The 23,757-nt window shown below is 43.2% G+C and overlaps 1 protein-coding gene across 1 annotated transcript in view; it reads right to left on the reverse strand.

Annotated features, from left to right (window-relative positions):
* The window catches only part of aldh1a3 (aldehyde dehydrogenase 1 family, member A3), a 710,895-nt gene extending 691,404 nt beyond the window's left edge, over positions 1-19,491 (reverse strand). Inside the window, exon 1 of the mRNA XM_041175393.1 lies at positions 19,393-19,491. Coding sequence (XP_041031327.1) covers positions 19,393-19,491 — 99 coding nt within the window. The remainder of the gene's footprint in view (positions 1-19,392) is intronic.
* Between the last annotated feature and the right edge of the window lie 4,266 nt (positions 19,492-23,757).

Below are 23,757 nucleotides of genomic sequence, written 5' to 3' on the forward strand. Positions count from 1 at the left end.
GGGTAGGGAGGAGAATGGCAGTCAGGAGGTGCAGACAGCTCAGCCTCCTTAAAAGATTTTCCTGACAATGAGGATGGTCACCTGATCCACCTTCAGTAAAGCTAGAACTGCGTGGATTTGAGGCACGTTAGGGTCTGGTTTGAAATTTTTAAATTTGAATTCTTGCACAAAGTAGTGAATCACTGAGGAGTCAGGGCTTTCTATACTGGTCTTAAACTGGAAAATTTGGAAAGCAAATAAGGAAGCTTGTGTAGTTGATTCAGAACTGAAAATTTCCTTCAAACTCCTGACAACCCTTTTTAATCATTCATTCTTGTGATGCAGGTGTCGTTGGCAAGACCAGCATTTGTTTCCCATCCTTGATCGCCCTTGAGAAGGTGGTGGTGAGCAGCCTTCCTAAACTGCGGTGTTGTGGGTACACCCACCGTGCTGTTAGGGAGGGAGTTCCAGGATTTTGACCCAGCGACAGTGAAGGAACGGTGATATTTTTCCAAGTCAGGATGGTGAGTGATTTGGGGTGGAACTTCCAGGTGGTGGTGTTCCCATGTGTCTACTGCCCTTGTCCTTCTAGATGGTAGTGGTTGTGCGCTTGGAAGGTTCTTTCTAAGGAGCCTTCATGAGTAAGGTCAGTCCTTTACCTTTTATCTGTGTTGAATGCAACTCAGATTCGAAGAATAATTTTGTGGATTGTTCGGTCTCAAACTTCTTTGAGTTCTTGACTGAAGGGTTTTCGACTTTTCAGTCCCACTCTTCAGGAAGCTAAAGGTGGTATAAACCCCTGAGTAATGCAACAGACAGTAGGAGATTGTATTTCCTAACATTATCAATGCTGCAGGATAATATTCTCTCATTGTACTATCTCTTAAAACATATTTTGATTTTTTGAGGAACAGAGAAGAAAGCAAATGTTACGGATATTGGAAAACATCAACATGGAAATTAGGGATCCATTTCCCAAAGCTAAAACTGGCATCCAAATCACTGAACCGAGCCTCCAGCTCACCCTCACAGACCAGCATCCAACTACACGGACTACTCCATTAAAATGTCAAATTTGATACATTACTTATGCTGTGGACCACCTCATTTAACTTGGTGGAGACTTTGGATCGCTGCATAGTTTGGACTTTGAATCAAAATTATACTCTGTATTTCAAGTTAGAAAACCAGTCAAACAGCAGAAAGTGGGACACAGAAATGCCGATTCTCCTTTCAGTTTGTTGAGCCACTGTACCTGATGTATTTGTGTTCAGCCTAGAATGAAGAGACTTTTGTTTTCTGCTGCTGGGTTAGTTTATCTGACTGCAGTCCAGAGACTGATTGTCTACGCCCTTCTCTATTCACATTTTAGTTACTAATTAAATAATTATTAAGATGTCAGCTCCATTCTACCTAATACCATGGCTGAGTACAGCCCAGTACTTTCCAACAATGGCCTTGTTATAGAATGAAACATGCAACAAAGAATAAAACATTTTTACAGACACATATACACAGATACAGATGGTCACACACACAGACACACACACCACACACATACACACAGATGCAAACACAGAAACAAACACACAAGATGCAAACAGATACACACAGATACAAACACACATACAGATGCAAACACACAGAAACACACAGTTACAAACACGTGTGCGCGGACACACACACAGATATAAAACACACACACAGATATAAACACACACAGATATAAAACACACACACAGTTATAAACACGTGTGCGCAGGCACACACACAGATATAAAGACACACACAGATATAAAGACACATACACCTACACACAGATATAAATATGCACACACAGATATAAACACACACACACAGATATAAAACACACACACACACACACAGATATAAACACACACACAGGTACAAACACACACACAGATATAACCACACACACACAGATATAAACACACACACAGATACAAACACACACACAGATATAAACATACACACAGATACAAACACACACACAGATATAAACATACACACAGATATAAACATGCACAGATATAAACACACACACAGATACAAACACACACAGATATAAACACACACACACTGATATAAACATGCACACACAGATACAAACACACACAGATACAAACGCACACAGATATAAACACACACACAGATACAAACACACACACAGATATAAACACGCACACACAGATATAAACATGCACACACAGATACAAACACACACAGATATAAACATACACACAGATATAAACATACACACAGATATAAACATGCACACACAGATACAAACACACAGATATAAACACACACACAGATACAAACACACACACAGATACAAACACACACACAGATATAAACATGCACACACAGATATAAACAAACACACAGATATAAACAAACACACACACACAGTTATAAACATGCACACACAGATACAAACACACACATATAAATGCACACACAGATATAAACAAGCACACACATACAAACACACACAGATATAAACAAACACACAGCGATATAAACACACACATAGATATAAACATGCACACATAGATACAAACACACACATACAAACACACACAGATATAAACACACACACACAGATACAAACACACACACACAGATATAAACACACACACACACACACAGATATAAACACACACACAGATACAAACACACACACAGATATAAACACGCACACACAGATATAAACATGCACACACAGATACAAACACACACAGATATAAACATACACACAGATATAAAACACACAGATATAAACATGCACACACAGATACAAACACACAGATATAAACACACACACAGATACAAACACACACACAGATACAAACACACACAGATATAAACATGCACACACAGATACAAACACACACGTACAAACACACAGAGATATAAACACACACACACAGATATAAACACACACACAGATATAAACAAACACACACACACAGTTATAAACATGCACACACAGATACAAACACACACATATAAACGCACACACAGATATAAACAAGCACACACATACAAACACACACAGATATAAACACACACACAGAGATATAAACACACACATAGATATAAACACGCACACATAGATACAAACACACACATACAAACACACACAGATATAAACACACACACAGATACAAACACACACACACAGATATAAACACACACACAAACACACACAGATATAAACACACACACATATAAAACACACACAGATACAAACACACACACACAGATTTAAACACACACACACACACAGATTTAAACACACACACAGATATAAAACACATACACAGATACAAATACACACACACACATTTATAAACGCTCAGATGCACACAGATGTACAAATACACACAGATACATGCACACATGCACACAGATACATGCACACATAAATACACAATGTATAGGTCTGTTTATGTGTATATTTCTCAGTGTTGCCACAGTCAGTTGATGAGTACACTGCAGAGACAAGAGTTGGGAGAGGGCTATGAGTAGCTCACTCAATGGAGCTACCTGGTGGCCAGAGTTGAAACTACAGTGTTACGATTGAATTAGTGGGAGCACAAAATGGAGAAAGAAATCAGGCGTCTTGCTGCTTGTTTTTCTCAAACATCCAAGGCAAATTTCTTCCCCCTATAGTCTCTCCCTTATTTGTCTCTGTTGTCTTTGTGTTACTGGGTCCCACTCTGTATCACTTTTCTAATTCTGACTCTGTCTTTCTCCTCACGACTTCTCTCTGTGGATTCTCTCTTCTCTTCCTCTCACTTTTTAATTTCCCCTTTCCTGACAGACAGGAGGTGAGGGGGATATACAGAATGTGATGATCCAGTACCGAGCTGGCAATGGCTGGAGGCTGCATTCTTCACTGGGGGTTTCAGGTAAGACGTGGGTCCTCTGCAGATCTCATCCTGTCTCCTCCCAAATGAAATAGTCCTGGTTGCTTTCAAATATTAACAGAATTATTTTTAACAATTAATTAAAATGATATGAGGGAAAGCACTGTCTCTCTGCCTCTCGTTAACTCGTTCTCTGTCTCTTTTTCTTTCTGTCTCACAAGCAAAATACTGTCGTCAAAAAACTCATGAAATCATTCGAGACCCTCAGAAAGACACCCTTATTGTCCAGCCCCTCTCAATCTCTCTCACTCTCTCTCAGATGTCTGGAATTAGGATATTTATATTGTCTGACTGTCACCAAGGGGCCCCAGCAAAACTGGAGTCAATGGGAATTGGGGGAAAACTCTCCACTGTTTGGAGTCATACCTAGCACAAAGGAATATGGTTGTGGTTGTTGGATGTCAATCATCTCAGCTCCAGGACATCACTGCAGGAGTTCCTCAGGGTAGTGTCTTCGGCCCAACCACCTTCAGCTGCTTCATCAATGACCTTTCATCCATCATAAGGTCAGAAGTGGGGATGTTCATTGATGATTACACAATGTTCAGCACCATTCATGACTCCTCAGATACTGAAGCAGCCCATGTCCAAATGCAGCAAGACCTGGACAATATCCAGGATTGGGCTGATAATTTGTGAGTAACATTTGTACCTTACAAGAACAAATAACTATCCCTAACAAGAGAGAGTCTAACCATCCCTTTGACACTCATACAGAAGTGAAATACTGTTAATGCTGGGAATCGGCAATAAAAAAAGTAAATGCTAGAAGCAGGACCTGTGTTGTGGTGAAAGATCAAAGAGCTGAAACATTACCTTGGTTTCTCTCTCCACAGACCTGTTGAGTACTTCCTGCATTCTCTGTTTTTACCGCTTTGGCAATGACATCACCATCATCAAGTCTCCTGTCAACATCCTGAGGGTCACTATTAACCATAAACTTAACTGGGCCTATCATATATGTACTGTGACTGTAAGATCAGACCAGAGACAGGAATTTCTATGGTGAACGACTCACCTCCTGATTCCCCAGAGCCTGTCCACCATCTACAAGGACAAGTCAGGAGTGTGATGGAATACTCTCCATTTTCCTGGATGAGTGTAGCTCCAGCAATACTCAAGAAGCTCAACATCATCCAGGGCAAAGTAGCAGCCGAAACAACACCTTAAACACTCACTCTCCCCACCATGGTTGCAGTGAATGTACTATCTATAAGATGCACTGCTGCAACTTGCCAAAGACCTTTTGACAGCGAGTTCCGGTGAAGAGGAACGTGCTGCCTGCATGGGCGGTGGAAGCAGATTCAATAACAAATTTCAAAGGGAATTGGATAAATACTTGAAGGGGAGAAACTTCTTCATGGCTATGGGCCAAGAGCAGGAAATTGGGCTGATTGGATAGATCTTTCAAAGAGCCAGCACAGCATACTGGGCTGAATAGACCTGTCCTGTGCTGTTCCTTTCTATGCGTATGGTAAAGAAAACTATTTTAGCAGTGTGGCTGACTAAAAGTTATTGATGAGTGCTGGGACTTTTGGTACATTGCACAAGCTCAGATAGCACAAGGTGAACTTTGCTAACAGCCCTACAGTTCTGGGCGCTGATATAAAGTCTAGGCCCTGATATTAGCAAAGGCTGAGCTGTCAACTAAAAAAATAAAGAATTAAAAAACAAAAAGGACAATTAAATTGATAAATTCTTTGTGTTAATTTGCAAAATATAAATTTTGATTTTTTCACTTTGTTTGAAGTTTTATTTTATAAATTGGAAATGTCAAACACTTGAAAACAAAATGATAATGAAAAATTATGGAAATTATTTTGCATAATTTCTGGGGATAAAACTAAAACAACTTGACTTTTCTTTATTTTCTCATGAGATGCGGGTGTCGCTGACTAGGCCAGCATTTATTGCCCATCCCTAATTGCCCTCGAGAACATAAGAACACTAGAAATAGGAGCAGGAGTAGGCCATTCAGCCCCTCAAACCTGCCCAGTATTCAATAAGATCATGGCTGATCTGCCTCAGGCCTCAACTCCTCTTTCGTGCCAGCTCCTCATAGCCCTCAACTCCCTGATATTTCAAAAACCTATTTACCTCCTCTTTAAATACTTCCAGTAATCTAGCCTCCACAACTCTCTGGGGTAGAGAATTCCAGACTTTCACTATCTTCTGAGAGAAGAAATTCCTTTGCACCTCAGTTTTAAATGAGTGAACCCTTATTCTGTAACTATGTCCCATAGTTTGAGATTCCCCCACTAGTGGAAACATCTCAACATCTGCCCTGTCAAGCCCCCTCAGAATCTCATACATTTCAATATGATCACCCCTCATTCTTCTAAACTCTAATGAATAAAGGCCTAACCTGTTTAGCCGTTCCTGATAAGTCAACTCCTTCTTCCCAGGAATCAGCCTAGTGAATCTCTTTTGAACTGCCTCCAATGCCAATATATCCTTTCTTAAATATGGGGACCCAAACTGTACACAGTACTCCAGGTGTGGCCTCACCAATACCCTGTACTTTTGTAACAAGACTTCCCTATTTTTAAACACCAACCCCCCAGCAATACACGCCAAAATTCTATTTGCCTTTTTAATGACTTGCTGCACCTGCATGTTAACTTTTTGTGTTTCATGCACAAGAACACCCAGATCCCTCTGTGCTGCACTTTTTTGGAGTCTCTCTCCATTTAAATAATAATCTGCCTTTTGATTCTTCCTACTAAAGTGCTTAACCTCACACTTTCCTATATTAAACTCCATCTTCCAAGTTTTTGCCCGCTCACTCACCCTATCTATACCCCCTTGCAGATTCCTTATGTCCTCATCACAACATGACCTCCCACCTATTTTTGAATGGACAGCAAATTTGGATACATTACATTCTGCCCCCTCCTCCAAGTCATTAATATAGATAGTAAATAATTGAGGCCCTAGGACTGATCCTTGTGGCACTCCAATAGTTACGTCTTTCCAACCTGAAAAAGACCCATTAATTCCAACTCTCTATCTTCTGTATGTTAACCAATCCTCAATTCATGCTAATACATTAACCCCAATACCATGAGCTCCTATCTTGTGCAATAACCTTTTATGTGGCACCTTAATGAATGCCTTCTGGAAATCCAAATACACTACATCTACTGGTTCCTTTTGATCAACTCTGCTTGTTATAACCTCAAAGAACTCTAGCAAATTTGTTAAACATGATTTCCCTTTCACAAAACCATGTTGACTCCATCTGATTGTGTTAAGCTTTTCTATATGTCCAGCTATTTCTTTCTTAAAAATGGATTCTAGTATATTCCCAATGACAGATGTGAGGCTGGCTGTTCTATAGTTTCCTGCTTTTTGTCTCTCTCCCTTCTTGAACAGGGGCATCACATTAGGGGTTTTCCAATCAGCTGGGACCCTCCCGGAATCCAGTGAGTTCTGGAATAATTTGACCAATGCCTCCACTATCTCTGCAGGCACTTCCTTTAAAGCCCTTGGATGCAGGCCATCAGGCCCTGGTGACTTGTCTGCCTCTAGTCCCATTAGTTTCTCAAATACTCTGTCCCTCGTGATAGAGACTGTTACAAGATCTTTCCTCCCAATATCTCCTTGCTTCTCTGATATCTTTGGGATGTTTATAGTGTCCCCCACTGTAAAGACTGATGCAAAGTATTTGTTTAAATATCTGTCATTTCCCTGTCCCTTGTTAGCCGGACACATCCTCCAAGCATCCCAAGCTCACTTTAGCCACTCTCTTTCTTTTTATATACCTATAGAAGCTCTTGCTGTTTGCTTTTATATTTCTTGCCAATTTACTTTCAGAATCAATTTTCTCTCTCTTTGATTAGGTTTTTAATCATCCACTGTTGATTCCTAAAAAAATCCCAATGCTCTGGCCTACCACTAGTTTTCGCCACTTTGCATGTCTTAGATTTTGATTGGATACTCTCCTTGACCACCTTTGTTAACCACGGGTGGTTCATCCTTCTCATCGAGTCCTTTTTGACCGGAATAAATTTTTGCTGAGTGTTATGAAATATCTGCTTAAATGTCTGTCACTGCTCATCCACTGACCTTCCCTTCAGTCTATTTTCCCAGCCTGCTTTAGACAACCCTTTCTTCATACCTCTGTAATTACCCTTATTTTAGTTGAGGACACTGGTTTGAGACCTGAGTTGCTTGCTCTCTATGAAATTCTACCATGTTTTGATTGCTATCCCTAGAGGATCCTTAACTAGGATATTTCTTATTAACCCTACCTCATTACACATTACCAGATCTAAAATAGCCTGTTCCAGGGTAGGTTCTGCAACATATTGCTCTAAGAAACAATCCCAGATGCACTCTACAAATTTGTCTTTCATGTTACCCCAGCCAATTTGACTTGTCCAGTCAATAAGCAGATTAAAATCAGCCATGACAATTGTAGTGCCCTTCTCACACACCTCCATTATTTCTCGATTTATACTTTATCCTACAGTGAGGCAACTCTTCGGGGGCCTATAGATGACTCCCACTCATGACTTCTTCCCCTTGCTATTCCTTATTTCCACCCAAGCTGATTCCACATCACAATCTATTGCACCTATATCACTACTCACCACTGCACTGATACCTTCCTTTATTAACAAAGCTACCCCATCTTTTTTTTACCTATTTTTCCAGAATGTTGAATACCCTTGAATATTGAGTTCCCAGTCTTGGTCTGTCTCTGTAATGGCTGTCATATCATATTCATTTATTTCTATTTGTGCCATTAACTTGCCTATCTTGTTACAAATGCTGCATGCATTCAGATAAAGAGCCTTAAGCTTTGACTTTTTACCATTATTACTCATTCTGGTTTTAATTTCTGCTGCACTCCTCTGCTTATAGTTTCTTCCCCTTCCTGTCACACTTTGATTATCGTTCGCCTCTCCACTCCCCTACATCCCTGCTCTCTTGTTTCTTTTTGAATTTTTAAACTTCCCTTCAATTGAACCGTTCCCCCACTAATTAATTTAGAAGGTGGTGGTGAGCTGGCTTCTCAAACTGCAGCAGACCATGCGGTGTAGGTACATCCACCGTGCTGTTAGGGAGGGAGCTCCAGGGTTTTGACCCAGTGACTGGTTGGCCACAACCTTCAATAACATAGTGCCTGGAGTCAATAACATAGTGCCTGGAGTCAATAGCATAGTGCCTGGAGTCAATAGCATAGTGCCTGGAGTCAATAACATAGTGCCTGGAGTCAATAGCATAGTGCCTAGAGTCAATAACATAGTGCCTGGAGTCAATAACATAGTGCCTGGAGTCAATAGCATAGTGCCTGGAGTCAATAACATAGTGCCTGGAGTCAATAGCATAGTGCCTGGAGTCAATAGCATAGTGCCTGGAGTCAATAACATAGTGCCTGGAGTCAATAGCATAGTGCCTGGAGTCAATAGCATAGTGCCTGGAGTCAATAACATAGTGCCTGGAGTCAATAACATAGTGCCTGGAGTCAATAGCATAGTGCCTGGAGTCAATAACATAGTGCCTGGAGTCAATAACATAGTGCCTGGAGTCAATAACATAGTGCCTGGAGTCAATAGCATAGTGCCTGGAGTCAATAACATAGTGCCTGGAGTCAATAACATAGTGCCTGGAGTCAATAACATAGTGCCTGGAGTTAATAACATAGTGCCTGGAGTCAATAACATAGTGCCTGGAATTAATAACATAGTGCCTGGAGTCAATAAAATAGTGCCTGGAGTCAATAACATAGTGCCTGGAGTCAATTGCCATTGAGCTTTATTATTTTAAATATAAACAAAGAAATATAAGACTGGCAAAAGTGAGTCAGGAAAGTAAGGGTTTCTCGTAAGAAAGCAAACCTAGGAGCTTGCATTTATATAGCACCTTTCACAACCTCAGGACATCTAAAGTGTTATCACCAGGTTGAGCTTTCGACCATATTTTTATTTTTTATTCATCCACAGGATGTTGGTGTTGCTGGCAAGGCCAGTACTTATTGTCTAACCCTAATTGTCATAAGAAAGTGGTGGAGAGTCATCTTCTTGAGTATAACTGAGTGGCTTGCTCAGCCATTTCAGGGGGCAGTTAAGAGTCAGCCAGAATGCTGTGGGTCTGGAGTCACATTATAGGCCAGACCAGGTAAGAACATGAGATTTCTTCCCTAAAGGGGATGAATGAGCCATTACTGATACAAGCATTTGAATTCCAAGTTTATTTAATTAATTGAATTCAAATTTCCCAGGTGCAGTGGTGGGCTTTGACCTCATCTCTCTGGATCAATAGTCCAGAGGCCTGGATTAATAGTCCACTGTGCTATCATACCCCACTATCTACATCTTCATTTGGACTGCCTGTTTCCACCTTCATAACATCATCCTCTCCACCTCCTACCTCAGCTCATCCGCTGCTGAAACCCTCACCAATGCATTTATTGTCCTTTGACTTAACCATTCCATACACTTCTGTCCAGCCTTCTCTATCTTCCACCCTCCATGAACTTCAGCTCATTTAAAACTCTGCTTCTTGTTTCTTAACTCACCCCAAGTCCCATTCACTCACCATCCCTATGTTCACAAACCTCAAATGACTCCCAGTTAAGCAGTGCCTCAATTTTCCTCTATGGCCTCACCCCTCCCCATCAAGGTAACCTCCTCCAGCTGTACAACCCTTCAAGATCTCTACATCCCTCTAATTCTGGCCTATTGTGCATCCAGATTTTAACCACGCCACCATTGGTGACCGCGCCTTCAGCTGCCAAGGACCCAGACTCTGGAATTCCCTTTACCCCTCAACCTCACTTTTCTCCTTTAAGACAGTCCTGATGACTTACCTCTTTGACCAAGTATCTAGTCACTTGCCTTAATATCTCCTTGTGTGGTTTGGTGCAAAGTTTCGTTTGATAATGTTTGATTAAGTTTTGTTCGATAATGTTTGATCAAGTTTAGTTTGATAATGCTCCTGTGAAATGCCCTGTGATAAGTTATTACAAAAGAGATGCAGTACAAGTACAAGTTGTTGCTTTTATTGAGCCAATTATGTATTTTAAGTGTAGTTACCGTGAATAGAAACAAGAGATTTAATGCATGCACAGTAAGATTCCAGAAATGGCAGTAAGATAATGAGCGGATAATTTGTTTAAATTATGCTATTTGAGGGATAAATATGGGAGAACTCTCCCGCTCTTCTTGGAACAGTTCCAAGGGATCTTTAATATCCACCTGAGAGGGGAGGCAGGGCTTTGGGTTTAATTGAAAGATGACACCTCTGACAGTGCCACGCTCAAGTCAATGTACTCAAGTCTTTAGAGTGGAACTCAAAGCCACAAGGTCTTACTGAAAAGGAGAAGCAGCTGCTTGGAAGGTTCCCCACTGATTCGGGCAGATTCTTCTGGGGAATGTTCCTTTATTTGCAAACCAATGACAGAAGAAAGATTAGGAAACTTTCTTTACATGGAGGGTATTTGGAACATGGAAATGCTTTGCCACAGGAATGGCTGAGCCAGATATCAGGGCCCTTTTAAGAGAAAATTCACAACATATTTTATATGGAGAAACATTGATGATGATGGAGAGAGCACAGGCTATGGGATTAATATTGGATTGTTCCAGAAAAGGAGCCATTGGAGATGCAATGGACTAAATGGCTTCTTTCTGTGCTGTGCATGGCCAGGATTCAATGATTCACTGCCAGAAAGTCCAGCGGGGACGAAGTTTGGGAGCAGGAAGGTGGCCGGCACCCCCCCTTTGAAAAGAAGGTATGGTTGTGTCATATTGATCCCTTTGTAAAAGGGTCTTTCACCCTCATACAAAAGAAACTATTGAAAAAATAGAATATATCTCTTTAAGGGTCCAGACATCAGTCCTGGCCTGGAACCTCACCCAGGCCTCACTGCCACTCGGACTGATGTGCTTCAACTGACAACAAATAGAAAACAAGCAACTGGATGCACACCAGGCCCCACCCTCATTCCAGCCCCGCCCTTGATCCAGCCCCACCCTCGTTCTAGCCCCGCCCTCATTCTAGCCCCACCCTCGTTCCAGCCCCGCCCTCATTCCAGCCCTGCCCTTGATCCAGCCCCGCCCTCAATCCAGCCCCGCCCTCGTTCCAGCCCTACCTGGCAGACTCCAGGTTGGGGTGCAGTTTGTCTGATCCCAGCCTGCATTCTGGCTGTTTTGAGAGACTCCCACCAAAGTTACTGCAGTTACGTTAGATTAGTGTAATGACTTGACAGAGCAGACAGGTTTCAACAAGAAACAGATCAACTTTATTACAGGGAGCTTCTCAGGTGCTACATGCTTGATCAGGACTCTCATCAGGAAGCCCCACTCCCCTGGATTTCCCACACTTGAGGTCCATCGGCTGGAGCCTCCCAGAACATCACGTGATCCCTGATACACAGCAGGAGTGGCTATACCTTCAATTACTATATTTGCCCTGCCTTTAGTTTTTATTATCATTTCTATTTACAAGGAAACATTTGAATATCCAACAACATATACATATTTACAAGCTCAGGTGATTAAAGATCAAGCCTTCCTTATACAGCTAGAGCATCATAGCTTTACCACTTGAGGTTCCTCAACAGGATCTGGAACTGCAGTATGAGACACATCATTAGAAAGTAGCAGTTCTGGGTTTGGCAACTCTACAGAGACATTGGGCATGTCTATTCTAGGTCAATCCATCACCTCAGGAATTGATGGTTCGACCTTAATCATGGGAGGAATAGTTGGTTGCTGGAATGCCTTTCTAACATAATTATGATCTATGTGCTTATAATCAATTCTATTTTCCACTTGTACTTGGAAAGATAATGGACCAGTCTCTGAGACAAAGGTTCCAGGATCCCAACAAGGTCCACTTGCAAAATTTCACATGAATACTGTGTCACCTACGTTGTGTGAGTTTTGCTGTATCTATCGTAGTTCCATTTTTGATTACTCTGATTCCACTCTACCTTCCCCTCTAAGTTTGGAAACACCAGGCTTAACCGTGTATGTATGTATTAACCGCGGTGTTTCATCAATAATTCAGATGGTGTTGAACCCGTAGTCGAATGTGGCGTTGTACAATAACTAAGAAGAAAGCAGGAAAGTTGACCTTCTGATAACCTCTCATACCAGACTTGAAAGTTTGTACCGCTCTCTCAGTGAAACCATTTGATGAAGGATGGTAATTGGCTGTTTTAATATGTCTGATTCCATTCAGATTCATGAATTTCTGAAACTTTGCTGGTAAAAACTGTACCATTATCAAACAATGATTTCCAGTAGGCCATGTAGAATAAAACAGTGATGCGGTTTTTCAATAGTTGTGCTCGATGTTGGTGAGTTGACCTCATACACACCCATCCATTTAGAATGTGCATCTACGATCAACAAAAACATGGTACTTAAGAATGGTCCTACATAATCAATATGTAGTTTAACCCAGGATCGACCATGGATGCAGTGGAGCTGAAACAGGCAACTTCTGTTGTTGTTGACAATGGAGACAGTGCTTGACTTGCTTTCAATGTCACCGTCAATGCCCTGCCACCAGAGGTAGCTTTGCCCAAGCATTTTCATCTTCGATATGCCTGGATGCGCATTGTGGAGCTCTGTTAAGAGTGGTTCTCTACCTTTTGATGGGATGACAACTCTTGATCCCCACAACAAAATTCCATCTTGACAACTTAACTCTTCAAATCTTCAGATACAGGCGAATTTGACCATCCTTGAGAAACAAGGTCTTTGACTTTCGACAAAATTGAATCCCTGTTCATCCAATTTCTAATTTGCTTTGCACACACAGGTGAAGGGTCCAAGAAATTCAGCAATAGCACAACTGTGACACTGGACCATTATCTGGTAATGGGAGATGGCTGAGTGTGTCTGCATTTGCGATGTGTAAGCCAGGATGGTACATAAAGGTATACTCATATACAGATAACATCAGAGCCCAATGTTATATTCTTGCTGAGATTATTGGTGAATGGCCTTATCCTCACTGAATAAACCCATTAATGGCTTATGGTCTGACACAATGATGAAATGTCGTCCATGTAGGTACTGGTGGAATTTCTTCACTCTGAATATCACCGATAAACCTTCCTTTTCTATCTGGGAATAACCCTTCTCAGCTGTGGAGAGGATTCTCGAGACAATCTGGAATTCGCTGCCAGAGGAGGTGGTGGAAGCAGGTACGATAGTGGTGTTTAAGAGGCAGCTTGACAAATACACAAATAGGATGAGAATAGAGGGATACGGACGCCAGAAGTGCAAAACGTTTTAGTTGACAGGTAATATGATCGGCGCAGGCTTGGAGGGCCGAGGAGCCTGTTCCTGTGCTGTACTTTTCTTTGTTCTTTGTTCTTGTTCAATGGGCCTTTCTGACCAATTTTCCATTCTATGTGACAACACGGCTCCTACACCATAAGGAGAGGCATCACATGTTAATATCAATTCTTTTGATGGGTCATAGTGCACCAATAAACATGACAAATGCAACAGTTTCTTTACTTTCACAAAGGCTTTTTGTTGTTGTGAATTCCATGACCAACGATGATTCATTTTAACAACAAGTGTAACGGTGTCAACACAGTTGATAAGTTTGACAAGAAGGGGCTATAGTAATTGATCATACCCAGGAAAGACTTGAGTTCGGTTCCATTGGACGGAGATGGCGTATCTTTTATTGCCCGAACTTCCTCTTCTACCAGATGCAAACCCTGATGTCCACCCTGTGACTCAGGTAAGTAACTTCTGGTGCTTGAAATGTGCATTTTTATTTCTTTAGTCGTACACCGGCTTCCATGAATCTTCTTAGCACCTCCTCCAGGTTGGCCAAGTGTTCTGTCTCGGTTGACCCTGTGATCAGATCATTATTAAGGTAAACTATCACTTGGTACTTGAAAGTCCTTGCAAAAGACTCTCCATTGTCCTTTGGAAGATTGCACATGCATGTGGTACCCCAAAGGGTAGGTGAGTGCACTGATAAAGACGCTGTGTGTGTTAATCGTCACGTATCCTCTAGACCTGCTATCCAGCTCTAATTGTTGGTAAACATGGTTCATATTCAATTGCCTCCAGCCGGCTTTGCATATAAGTTGTCTATCCTTGGATGGGGTACTTGTCTAGTTTGGCTGCCTTGTTTATGGCCAATTTACAGTCTCCACAGTTATGTATGGTTTGGTCAGGCTTAACCACTGGAACTATGGGTGCTGCCCATTCCGAGAATTGGACAGGTTGGATAATGCCCAGTTTTTCTAACCAGCACAGTTCTATATCCACCTTCTCTTTCAACTCATAAGGCACAGTTCTGGCCTTAAAGAAATACGGTGTTGCCTGAGGATCCACATATATTTTTGCTTGCAAGCCTTTTAATTTCCTTAATTTGTTCCAAAATACATTGTCGTATTTACTTAACAGACCAGTCAAGCTTGATCTTCTGTAACCAGTCTCGGCCCAGAAGACTGGGTCTTTTTCCTGCCACTATGATCACGAGAAGCTGGACTGTCTGATGCCTATAAGACACTGGTACTGTGGTGATGCACTTTACCTGAATAGATTCTTCAGTGTATGTCTTCAGTTTAGCGGTTGTCCACTCCGAATGGTACTTTCATTTAGGTATTTAAATGTGTGTTCTCCCACCATTGTGATTGAGGGTCCCGTATCTACCTCCATTTTAGCAGCTTCCCAATAACTTGGATTGTAACAGTAATAGGTTCGGTTTTTACAGCGATGATGTGACACAGGGAATAGATGTCAATGTCGGCAGCTTCAGGTTCTGCTGTATTTTTCAATTGCTTTGCTGCTTTATGGGCTGTTTTGACTTCACCCTGCATTGCCTTACTACATGACCTTTCTTATGGCAGTAATGCCATTCTGCCTCCTGAATCTGCAGGTGTCCAGTTTGTGGTCACCCCAACATTTATAACAAGTTAATCTTGGAGTCGCTGCTGAAGTGTTTCTACTGCCCTATTTCATGTTTCTAACAGTGGACATTGCTTCTTGCTTCGATGCTGTGTCTCTGGTTTTTACTCCACACCCGGCGGTAGGTTCCTGCCCCACATGAAGAATGGAGCCATGTTGTACGTGTTGTAGAGCCTGTGAGTCTCTTGCAGCGCTTTCCATGGCGAGGGAGATTTCCAGGGCGCGCTTCAAATCGATGTTGACCTCTGCGAGTAAACGGTGCTGAACGGCATCATCCTGAACTCCACAAACTAATCGGTCCCACAGCATCTCACTGAGTGTGTCCCTGAAGCTGCAGTGTTCTGTCAACTACTTCAGTTTCACTATGCATGTTACGATGGACTCTCCCGGGACCCTAACTCTGGAATTAAACTTAAACCTCTGTGTTACTAGAGATGGTTTCAGTTGGAAATGCATTTTCATGAGGTCCACTAATTCATTAAAAGATTTAGAATTGGGCGCATTGGGGGCTGTCAGGCTGTGGATGAGATTGTATTTCTTACTGCCACATACGCTCAAAAGGATGGCTTTCTGCTTCTCCTTCATGATAATTTTGTTTGCTACGAAATAAAACCTGAGGCGCTCTACATACTGGCTCCAGTCTCCCAGAGTCACATTATAAGGATTGATCCTGCTGAAGAGTGGCCTAACTGGTGAGTAGTCTTTTCTTTTTCTTAAGATTCGATGTACTCACGTTAACAAGGCGAGGTGCAGCGTCAGAGATATTTTACCCTCGTCGCCAAATGTAATGACTTGATGGAGCGGACAGGTTTCAACAAGAAACAGGTAAGCTTTACTGCAGAGAACTTTTCCAATGCTACGGGCTCAATCAGGACTCTCATCAGAAAACCCCACCCCCCTGAATTGCCTGCACTTCGGGTTCATTGGTCGGAGCCTCCCAGAACATCATGTGACCCCTGATAGATAGCAGGGGAGGCTATACCCTCAGTTCCTACAATAAGGGGATATTTATTGAGGATAATATTTTTATTTTGATATAGATATGTGGACACACAAAACTATACACCCACACAAACACAGGCACATATTATATGTAAAGCAACATGCACCTGTGTACGCACAGTATTATCTATATTCATACACATACAGAGGCACACACAGAAAATCACACAGACTGAATGTAATAACAATCACACCTTGTCCTTATCTGGTGTCTGTAATAGAATGTCCCCAAGTCTTTCAGAAAGACAAAACATCTGGGCACTGAGCAGTGGTGAGGGAAAGATTAAGGTGGTGACAGAAGGTGTGATCAAAGGATAGATTTGAAGGAACATTTTCAAGGAGAAGGGAAGTGACAAGGGGAGGGCTTCAGGGAAAGAAACATTCAATAATGTTTGCAATTATTTCAGTACTAAAAGGAATCCAGTTACACGTATACAATTACACTGCAATAAAGCTGAACATTGCATTACTGTCTACACAATATTACCCATATGAGAAATGTGTCATCATATTGGTGTATTATCAAGTAGGTATTCGACAAAAGATACTTAGAAATAAGATGACCAAATCCTCTCTAAACCTGTATTACTCGCACCTCCTCCCCCACTTCCTGAAAACACAACTACGCAGAGGTGGGCCAAGATTATACAGCCCCCATGCTCTGAGGTTTTATACCGCACTCGGAAATACATCCCTGCCATTTAAGTATTAGTGGGACGATGCCAACATAAGGACATTAATGTTCAGATTCATGGCCAACTCCAAACGGTGGCTTCAAGAGTAAAAGGTTTACAAAAGCTGCCCCACTGAGTCTTGTGAGGGATACTTTATATTCCCAGCCTGGGGAACGGGTAGGCTAGGGTTTATAGAAAACAGAAGCAACGTGAAACCAGGAAACTGCTCAGTATTCCGGGAATAGCGGGAGTACAGCTCCATCCTCAGTGAGCTATAGATTGTTCCTAGCAAGAGCAGCAAACTAACTGACACTGGCATTTCAAAAATGAAAGGTAACCAAAGAAGCTGTGATAATATAAAGATCATGGTTAAAATAGTGTGCTTGAAAAGCAAAGGCGAACAATAATGGAATGTCTTTTCTTTATAGAAATGATTTCTCTCCTGCACCAAATCAGGATTCAGCACTTTATTTACAGGTTCAATGCGCGATTCATGGATACGGAGTATCATTTTCTGGTAAAACCAGTTTATAAATAGACCATCCTCACTTTCATAACTTTATTCCGTTTGCTCAGGTTCCCGGCTCAATCTTTTGTTAACATTTGGCACATTTACAAAATATACTTTCTGGCCCTGCACACTGATGTATCACTTATTCTTTCTGTACTGTGGAGCCTGCTCCCGCATCCTCTTGTTCTCTAACTGACTGAATCCTCCTCATGCCGTTTACCTGTGGCTGGGCGCGGTTTCTATGAAGAGAGAGGAGACACGGAGCTGGATACCTGACAAGGTGCTGTCTCTCTCTCTGAGGTGGTAGCAGCTGGACTGAGCACAACCTGGCCCGCTCGTTTTACTATCCACTCTCAGAATCACAGAAATAGGCAGAAGGAGGCCATTTGACCCATCCTAATCCTGCCGAAACTGCTTTTAATTATTATTGAAATCTCGAAAAAAACCCTTTTATTTAAAGCCGAAGTTTGAAGGACATTGGACCAAATGAGTCCATCGACAGCCGTATCGGGGACGTGAACTGAATCCGGATCACAGTGAATCAGTTCACTTCTGTCCCTATTCCTGTTCACACTGAATCCAGATCATAGTGAATCAGTTCACTTCTGTCCCTATTCCTGTTCACACTGAATCCAGATCATAGTGAATCAGTTCACTTCTGTCCCTATTCCTGTTCACACTGAATCCAGATCACAGTGAATCAGTTCACTTCTGTCCCTATTCCTGTTCACACTGAATCCAGATCACAGTGAATCAGTTCACTTCTGTCCCTATTCCTGTTCACACTTGATGTGGATCATAGTGAATCAGTTCACTTCTGTCCCCATTCCTGTTCACACTGAATCGAGATCATAGTGAATCAGTTCACTTCTGTCCCTATTCCTGTTCACACTTGATCCGGATCACAGTGAATTAGTTCATTTCTGTCCCTGTTCCTGTTCACACTGAATCCAGATCACAGTGAATCAGTTCACTTCTGTTCCTATTCCTGTTCACACTTAATCCGGATCACAGTGAATCAGTTCACTTCTGTCTCTATTCCTGTTCATACTGAATCCAGATCAGACTGAATCAGTTCACTTCTGTCCCTATTCTTGTTCACACTGAATCCAGATCACAGTGAATCAGTTCACTTCTGTCCCTATTCCTGTTCACACTTGATCCGGATCACAGTGAATCAGTTCACTTCTGTCCCTATTCCTGTTCACACTTGATCTGGATCACAGTGAATCAGTTCACTTCTGTCCCTAATCCTGTTCACACTTGATCCGGATCACAGTGCCCATCACTAACTGTGAAAGTCCTTCACTAACAGTCCGCTTCAGGTTCAGCAGTTCATTCTCACCCACTGCTCCCAATATCATGATTACCTTGGTGTACTTCACTGCCAGGTTTTTGGTTGGGCTCGGGAGGGGAAGCGGCGTTTCTCCGTCTGTCTCCCCGTTGTCCATGACCCCGTTCTCTGCCATCGCTCAGCCTGTGTTTTACTTTGAGGTAATAATAGTGACGGTGGGAGAGAATTTGGGGAAGTTTGTGTTGAGCTGGTTTTAAACAGCCACCACACCGATTGGTCGGTCCCACCTCATCCAGGGAGTCCCGCCTGTTTAAAGCGACACTGTCCCCGAAACTGGTCATTCACGGAAACCTGCCGTACAAACAGCATCTACGTAAAGGAATAGGAAACATTTAATTACTTGGAAGTACGTGTCCAAATATGTGACTGTCTGCACAAGTATGTGATTTGCGGCGCATACATTAACTCCACAGCCCAGGTTGACTCGACAATAATAAAGCAATTGTCATAAATGTCAAAGTTAATGTTAAACCCGCTCAGTGAATAGATCGAATAGAGTGGCCGTATGATTCTTGCACAAGGTCAGTGTTCACACTGAGCCCAGGCTGACTCTCAGTGTCACCACATTATATCCGGTGTCCACAGGTTAAAAGCCACTGTCAGAAGAAATGAGCTGGGAGGAAGGACTCGCTTCGTTACAATTGGGTTTAAGAGACAGTTTTATTATCAGCTGTAAAAACACAGCAAAAGTTCGACCCAAAGCCCGCATATTTACATTGTCCCAATTTCACACACTGTCCCAATCACTCACACACTGTCCCAATCACTCACACACTGTCCCAATCACTCACTCACACACTGTCCCAATCACTCACACACTGTCCCAATTAATCACACACTGTCCCAATCAATCACACACTGTCCCAATCAATCACACACTGTCCCAATCACTCACACAATGTCCCAATCAATCACACACTGTCCCAATCACTAACACACTGTCCCAATCAATCACACACTGTCCCAATCACTCACACACTGTCCCAATCAATCACACACTGTCCCAATCATTCACACACTGTCCCAATCACTCACACACTGTCCCAATCAATCACACACTGTCCCAATCACTCACTCACACACTGTCCCAATAAATCACACACTGTCCCAATCACTCACTCACACACTGTCCCAATCACTCACTCACACACTGGCCCAATCACTCACACACACTGTCCCAATCACTCACACACTGTCCCAATCACTCACTCACACACTGTCCCAATCACTCACTCACACACTGTCCCAATCACTCACTCACACACTGTCCCAATCACTCACTCACACACTGTCCCAATCACTCACTCACACACTGTCCCAATCACTCACTCACACACTGTCCCAATCACTCACTCACACACTGTCCCAATCACTCACTCACACACTGTCCCAATCACTCACTCACACACTGTCCCAATCACTCACTCACACACTGTCCCAATCACTCACACACACTGTCCCAATCACTCACTCACACACTGTCCCAATCACTCACTCACACACTGTCCCAATCACTCACTCACACACTGTCCCAATCACTCACTCACACACTGTCCCAATCACTCACTCACACACTGTCCCAATCACTCACTCACACACTGTCCCAATCACTCACTCACACACTGTCCCAATCACTCACTCACACACTGTCCCAATCACTCACTCACACACTGTCCCAATCACTCACTCACACACTGTCCCAATCACTCACTCACACACTGTCCCAATCACTCACTCACACACTGTCCCAATCACTCACTCACACACTGTCCCAATCACTCACTCACACACTGTCCCAATCACTCACTCACACACTGTCCCAATCACTCACTCACACACTGTCCCAATCACTCACTCACACACTGTCCCAATCACTCACTCACACACTGTCCCAATCACTCACTCACACACTGTCCCAATCACTCACTCACACACTGTCCCAATCACTCACTCACACACTGTCCCAATCACTCACTCACACACTGTCCCAATCACTCACTCACACACTGTCCCAATCACTCACTCACACACTGTCCCAATCACTCACTCACACACTGTCCCAATCACTCACTCACACACTGTCCCAATCACTCACTCACACACTGTCCCAATCACTCACTCACACACTGTCCCAATCACTCACTCACACACTGTCCCAATCACTCACTCACACACTGTCCCAATCACTCACTCACACACTGTCCCAATCACTCACTCACACACTGTCCCAATCACTCACTCACACACTGTCCCAATCACTCACTCACACACTGTCCCAATCACTCACTCACACACTGTCCCAATCACTCACTCACACACTGTCCCAATCACTCACTCACACACTGTCCCAATCACTCACTCACACACTGTCCCAATCACTCACTCACACACTGTCCCAATCACTCACTCACACACTGTCCCAATCACTCACTCACACACTGTCCCAATCACTCACTCACACACTGTCCCAATCACTCACTCACACACTGTCCCAATCACTCACACACACTGTCCCAATCACTCACTCACACACTGTCCCAATCACTCACTCACACACTGTCCCAATCACTCACTCACACACTGTCCCAATCACTCACTCACACACTGTCCCAATCACTCACTCACACACTGTCCCAATCACTCACACACTGTCCCAATCACTCACTCACACACTGTCCCAATCACTCACTCACACACTGTCCCAATCACTCACACACTGTCCCAATCACTCACTCACACACTGTCCCAATCACTCACTCACACACTGTCCCAATCACTCACTCACACACTGTCCCAATCACTCACTCACACACTGTCCCAATCACTCACTCACACACTGTCCCAATCACTCACTCACACACTGTCCCAATCACTCACTCACACACTGTCCCAATCACTCACTCACACACTGTCCCAATCACTCACTCACACACTGTCCCAATCACTCACTCACACACTGTCCCAATCACTCACTCACACACTGTCCCAATCACTCACTCACACACTGTCCCAATCACTCACTCACACACTGTCCCAATCACTCACTCACACACTGTCCCAATCACTCACTCACACACTGTCCCAATCACTCACACACTGTCCCAATCACTCACTCACACACTGTCCCAATCACTCACTCACACACTGTCCCAATCACTCACTCACACACTGTCCCAATCACTCACTCACACACTGTCCCAATCACTCACTCACACACTGTCCCAATCACTCACTCACACACTGTCCCAATCACTCACTCACACACTGTCCCAATCACTCACTCACACACTGTCCCAATCACTCACTCACACACTGTCCCAATCACTCACTCACACACTGTCCCAATCACTCACTCACACACTGTCCCAATCACTCACACACACTGTCCCAATCACTCACTCACACACTGTCCCAATCACTCACTCACACACTGTCCCAATCACTCACTCACACACTGTCCCAATCACTCACTCACACACTGTCCCAATCACTCACTCACACACTGTCCCAATCACTCACACACACTGTCCCAATCACTCACTCACACACTGTCCCAATCACTCACTCACACACTGTCCCAATCACTCACTCACACACTGTCCCAATCACTCACTCACACACTGTCCCAATCACTCACTCACACACTGTCCCAATCACTCACTCACACACTGTCCCAATCACTCACTCACACACTGTCCCAATCACTCACTCACACACTGTCCCAATCACTCACTCACACACTGTCCCAATCACTCACTCACACACTGTCCCAATCACTCACTCACACACTGTCCCAATCACTCACTCACACACTGTCCCAATCACTCACTCACACACTGTCCCAATCACTCACTCAAACACTGTCCCAATCACTCACTCACACACTGTCCCAATCACTCACTCACACACTGTCCCAATCACTCACTCACACACTGTCCCAATCACTCACTCACACACTGTCCCAATCACTCACTCACACACTGTCCCAATCACCCACTCACACACTCTCCCAATCACTCACTCACACACTGTCCCAATCACTCACTCACACACTGTCCCAATCACTCACTCACACACTGTCCCAATCACTCACTCACACACACTGTCCCAATCACTCACTCACACACTGTCCCAATCACTCACTCACACACTGTCCCAATCACTCACTCACACACTGTCCCAATCACTCACTCACACACTGTCCCAATCACTCACTCACACACTGTCCCAATCACTCACTCACACACTGTCCCAATCACTCACTCACACACTGTCCCAATCACTCACTCACACACTGTCCCAATCACTCACTCACACACTGTCCCAATCACTCACTCACACACTGTCCCAATCACTCACTCACACACTGTCCCAATTACTC

This window comes from Carcharodon carcharias, chromosome 26 (assembly GCF_017639515.1).
Source record: "Carcharodon carcharias isolate sCarCar2 chromosome 26, sCarCar2.pri, whole genome shotgun sequence".
Taxonomy (NCBI): Eukaryota; Metazoa; Chordata; class Chondrichthyes; order Lamniformes; family Lamnidae; genus Carcharodon; species Carcharodon carcharias.